General features: G+C 43.5%; 1 protein-coding gene across 1 annotated transcript; it reads left to right on the top strand.

Annotated features, from left to right (window-relative positions):
- The first annotated feature begins 3,856 nt into the window (after nucleotides 1–3,856).
- On the top strand, nucleotides 3,857–4,795 carry LOC115461970 (olfactory receptor 5V1-like). The gene has a single exon (XM_030192020.1). The coding sequence runs from the start codon at nucleotides 3,857–3,859 to the stop codon at nucleotides 4,793–4,795; it is 939 nt and encodes a 312-aa protein (XP_030047880.1).
- Nucleotides 4,796–5,758: the final 963 nt, after the last annotated feature.

The following is a 5,758-nucleotide window of genomic DNA, read 5'->3' as shown; positions in this document are numbered from 1 at the left end:
AGTGCCCTTTGCTACATCAAGATGGTGTAAACGACCAGCAAGATAGCACAGAAAAAGGCAAACATAAATGGGGGGGGGGGGGGGGGGGGGGGGGGGACGCTGATCAACCATAAAATGTCTGTCCAGAGGTTGATTGTAGCAATGATTTATTCAACAGCATGACACATACAGACTCGACACAGACCATGTTTCAGTAAAAATATTGATGCCAAAACAGAAGAACACAAGCCCTTGCAATCACAAAGTTGTTGACTGCTGGTACATTGTCGTTGCATTGTTTCAAGTCACCATCAGCAAAAATATTACCTGCCTCGGGAGTCAAATATCTGTTGTTGTCTAGCATCTCAAAAAAAGGTATAGGGGAATTAAAAAAGGACAGAGAAGGGGGATGAAAATGATAAAGGGGATGGAACAACTTCCCTATGAGGCAAGGGTACATTTAAAACAAATTTGAGAAAATATTTCTTCAGTCAACATGTAATTAAACTCTAGAGTTCGTTGCCAGAGAATGTGGTAAAAGCAGTTAGCTTAGCAGGGTTTAAAACATTTTTGGACAAGTTCTTAAAAGTCTATAAACCATAATTAAGATGAACTTAGGAAAATCCACTGCTTATTTCTGGGATAAGCAGCATAAAATGTGTTTTACTCTTTTGGGATCTTGCTAAGTTCTTGTGACCTGGAGTGGCCACTGTTGGAAACAGGATACTGGGCATAATGGACCTTCAGTCTGTATGAGGTTGTTTATGTACTTATGAGATAAGATTGGAGGGCTGGGGAGGGGGGATTGGGTGGATTCATTTCTCTTCTCTTCCAGTGCATGCTGTAACCCTGTTTGCACAGCACACAGAATTATCAAATTATTCAGTTCCAGGAGAGGGATTCAAGGCGCATCCTGGATTTTTGACAGCTCCACCCTGCCTTGTGCATTATGGAATCTGCAGCACTGATTTCAGTGGGTTGAATTGGGAGCTATAAACACCACACTACTTTAGGATGTTACTTTAAAACCAGGACTGGTCAAAAAGTCTCCTTCTAGGAACCGGGTGACTTGTCCGCTCTGCAGCAGTTCTGTCAGCTCATCTCTTTCCTTCTTGTCACTAGAGCTCGCTTCCAGTGCCCCACCCCCATTGCCTTCTCATAGGGTAGATACTACCCTAAGTCTCTTCTGCTAGTTACACTGTAGATAGGAGGGACAGTACACTTTAGAGCAGAATTAAGGACAAATACAATAAAATAAAATATAGATCAGAATGACTCAACTGCACCCAGTCAGAAATAGGGAATTATTTACAATTTGTGTATGTGTGTGTGAAGAGTATGCTGTGTGTCTGTAGAAGGGGGTAAACAATGGATGGGGGGCAGTTGGGGCATGTTGGGATAGTTTCAGGGGTTATTTTTAAGGCCAGTGAGTACAGTTAATAGGGTGGAAGGCAGTTACAGGGGGATAGTTTTTGGGAGTGGGGCAGTTTGTGGGGTGGCAGGTTAGTTGCATGGAGATATTTTTTGGGATGGGGCAATAGGGATAATTTTTAGGAGTGGAGACAGATTGTGGAGTGAGTGGTGTATCAGTTGCATGGAGGCAGTTTTTAAGGGTGAGGCAGTTTGCAGGGGACAGTTTGAGTGGAGGTGGAGCAGTTGTGAGGGTGTAGTGGAGTGGGGCAATTTGCAGAGTGGTGAGGCAATTGTGATGGGGTAGTTATAGAGGGTGGGGTAGTTTGTAGGATGGCGGGGCAGTTTTGGGGAGTAGTTTTTGGTGGTGGGGGTGTTTGTGGGGTGGTGAAGCAGTTGGTGGGAACTGAGAGAGTAGAGAACAGAGAGAGGAAGTTTGAAAGGAGGAATTTCCTAACTGCTGTGTTTCACTCAGGACCAGATGCACTAAACTAAACGAGCCATTAACGAGCCAATAGTAAACTGCGGCATGCACAAAAGGCTTCTCCGAGCCATTTCCCGATCATGGTAGCAGCTAACGAAAATGGCATGCAAATGATCCAAAGGCTATTATAATGAGCTGCACTACCGTTGCAAGGCTATTATAATGAGATGCACTACCATTTTACGATTCCACTTACCGTGGACAACCTAACGGGAGGTCTGCACCGCTCGTTAGGTTGGGGCTGCTGTGAACGGGACCCATAGAGACCAGTGGGAAAGCGCCTAACACCCATCTAAAAAACAAAAAAACAAGCTGCGTGTCCCAAGTGCTTGTGAGGGACTTTTACAATTTTTTTTAAAGTTATGACACCTTCGCTATGCCTGTGGCAGTCCCTGCGCCTCCCTGTGCTGCTCGGGAAAGGAAGACGCCGCCGCCGCTCACCCCCTCCACAGCCTGCTGCAGGAACGCTCCGATGCGGCTCGGGTTCCTCCCTTCCGTGATCCCGGCTCAGCCTCCACCCCTGAGAGCCCACCCCAGGCAAGAAAAGTGCAGGAGAGCGCAGTTGAGGACGTCCATTGTCCAAGTCTTCGATACCCATCCATCTTCTGCTAGGTCACAGCGTGTTTAGCTCAGGCGTGTTCTATAGACCAAGTCTAAATTTAAGTGCATTTTATAGAATATGCCTAGACATCTCTATCAGACATACCTAGATTCCTTAATGCCTAAGTTCCTCTATTCTAGAAACTTAGGGGTCCTTTTACTAAGGTGCGCTGAAAAATGGCTTGCGGTAGCGTAGGTATGGGTTTTGGGTGTGCGCCAATCCATTTTTTAGTTCGCCCATAAAAAAGGCATTTTTAAAATTTTTGCCGAAAATGGACGTGCGGCAAAATGAAAATTGCCGCGTATCCATTTTAGGTTTGAGACCTTACCGCCAGCCATTGACCTAGTGGTAAAGTCTCATGTGGTAACCATGCGGTAATGACCTACGCATGCGAAATGCCAATTGGCGCGCGTAACTGATGTGCACCAGAAAATAAAAAAATATTTTTTGGGTGTGCTCCAAAAATGAAATTACTGCAAGGGCCACACAGTAGCCATGTGGTAACTCCATTTTGGCGCATGTTGGGCGCACATAGACACTTATGCGGCTTAGTAAAAGGGAACATTAACTCCTAAGTTCTATAGTGCGCAAATGCAACATGGAGGAGCATGGGTAGATCAGGGGTGTGTCGGGCACTTATGCTCTTACTCACTCAACTGATAATATATAGGTGTGAGTGTGTTCACTAGCCTTTGACATGGCATAAATACTTACTCCAAAAGTACTCAAATTCTGATTTACGCTAGTATTCTGTGCCTGACCTTGCCGTCATAGAATACTTGCCTAGCACTCAATTTTTTTGCACTTTGGTTCTCTTTCTTGCAAATTTTATAACATTCACATGGAAATCACGATTCCTTCCATTTCCCCATCTAAACTGTGCTCCTAGAATGGCTATATATGGTATGCATATTAGAATCTGCTGTCTTGTTGCATGTGTACTGATACATATGTGCACCACTGTGCAATTTTATAAAAAGCTTTTTCTGCATGTAAAGCAAGCTTTAAATGTACAAACCCCTTTATCAAATAACCTCCCTATAAGCACAACTAATTAATCTCCAATAGTTAGGGAGTGCATTGCTAACTGAAGCACTTTCATTCCATGCCATGAGGTTATCTTGTGGATGAAACAAAATTTGTCTTCCACTGGATCATCACAAACCACTGCAGCACTTCTATTCCATCACATGAAGCTATCATGTGGAATAGAACTGTGTTTGGATTCCTATAAACACACTAATTACCTGAACCTGGGGGGTTTGAAGGTGGTTGAATGTCATGGAGTTGTCTTTCAACCCATCTAAACATAGCCCTGAAAACTTTTACCCATGATCTCTCTTTCCTATTTTTCAGACAGAAGTCCTGGACACCGGAAAGTGATGACCAATTATAGTACTGTGTCAGAGTTCATTATCCTGGGACTTTCTGATGTAGAGGAGCTGATGCGTTGGCTCTTTCTTGTGTTTCTCCTTGTCTATCTCAGTACAGTCCTGGGAAATACCTTGATAATTGCAGTCATCCTGTCTGAGTCGAGTCTGCACACTCCTATGTATTTCTTCTTGGGCAACCTCTCCTTCTTAGATGTTAGTTGCTCCTCCATCATCCTGCCCAAAATGTTGTCCAACCTGTTCTCAGGACGGAAGACAATATCTTTTGTGGGGTGCTTTCTTCAAATGTTCTTCTTCCAACTTTTGGCTGGCACTGAGTGCTTTCTGCTTGCCGTAATGGCTTATGATCGCTATGTGGCTATCTGCAAGCCACTCAATTATTCACTGATAATGAACCAGAAGGTCTGCCTTGCCCTGCTAGTCTTCTCCTGGTTTCTTAGTTTCTTGAACTCAACCATCCACACTGTGGCGGCTTCCCAGCTCACTTTCTGTGGCCCCAATGGGATAAACCATTTTTTTTGTGATGTACCCCCGCTGTATAAAATCTCCTGTTCAGATACCTCTCTCAATGAGAAGGCTCTTCTCACAGCTGGGATGTTTGTAGGGGTAGGACCTTGTCTTTTTATAACACTGTCCTATATCATCATCATATCTGCCATCCTGAAGATAAGTTCGACTGAAAAGAGGATCAAGGCCTTCTCTACCTGTGCCTCCCATCTCACTGTGGTGGTTCTGTTCTATGGGACAGGCACCTTTAGTTATATTCGGTCACTCCCAGGTTTTTCCTTTGACAAGGGTAAAGTTATCCCACTTTTATATAGCACAATCACTCCTATGTTGAATCCCCTCATTTACAGCCTGCGGAACAGGGAGGTGAAAGGGGTACTGAGGAGAGCTCTATGGAGGAAAGGGAACAGTGGACTTCATTGAATCTTATGGACCAGTACATATGAACTGAAAACAAGTTGTTTGTACACAGAGATAACTGTTTTCCCATTACAAGTTCTAAAAATCAAGACTGCTATCACTCTAGTCCTCAGAGAATTCCTGATCTCTTTCAGAGTCTAGCTCAATATTACCCTTTTTGTTTTCAAAATCCTTCCTGAACTTGTCCCTATTCCCAACGTGCCCTTATTTTTGTCCATCCCTCTTCCTCATCCCTATTTGTGCTGCTCTTCTAGCTTTTCTTTTCTTAATATTAATATAGCACGTTATCTGTGAATGTGACATCTACATAGAGATGTGAAGAATTCATGAGTTATGTAATGCTTAGTTCTATGTGAATTTGTTTTTCAGTTGTCTGTGCTGTATTTCTGCTTTACTTGTATCAGTGTGATACCTACATTGGGTTCTGATGATGAATAGTGGAACATCATTTTCATTTTATTTCGATGTGTAATACTGGAAGATCTTTCTTCTGATGCCAGATATCATTATACAAAGGAAGGCTTCATTTTATTTTCACCTTCAATAGCAGTTGTTATTAATTGTTCTACCATCCTGCAGCTTTCCTAGTGGCTTGTTGTACCTCCAACAAAAGGGTCTTTAACACTACTGTGATTTTTGCCTACTTGTGGGTACATAGTGCAGAAGCTTGAGAACAGCCTTCCAGAGTGGGATGTTCATTCCTGGGCCCTGCAATTGCAATGAATAGTATCATACATTGAACCTCTAGGAGCTGCCAACACACGGGCTCGTGCTGTTACTTGTTTTTTTTTTGGGGGGGGAGGGGGCTATATTGACTCTTTTTTTTACTAGTGAGAATGATCCAGTCCTGGTCTCACCCAACTGCGTGGAAGGAGATTGAGCTCCTGCTTTTCTTAGGGAAATTGGAACTGCAAGTCCATTCATACACTAGAAGTAAACCCATGGGTGGACCAGTCAGTTACATGG

The sequence above is a fragment of the Microcaecilia unicolor genome, chromosome 2 (assembly GCF_901765095.1).
Source record: "Microcaecilia unicolor chromosome 2, aMicUni1.1, whole genome shotgun sequence".
NCBI classification, from domain to species: domain Eukaryota; kingdom Metazoa; phylum Chordata; class Amphibia; order Gymnophiona; family Siphonopidae; genus Microcaecilia; species Microcaecilia unicolor.
The sequence above is the reverse complement of the archived record's forward strand: the minus strand, read 5'-3'. Positions and strand labels throughout refer to the sequence as shown.

Excerpts from the sequence above, each read along its gene's own strand:
- LOC115461970 (XM_030192020.1), top strand. The coding sequence starts at position 3,857 with ATGACCAATTATAGTACTGTGTCAGAGTTCATTATCCTGGGACTTTCT.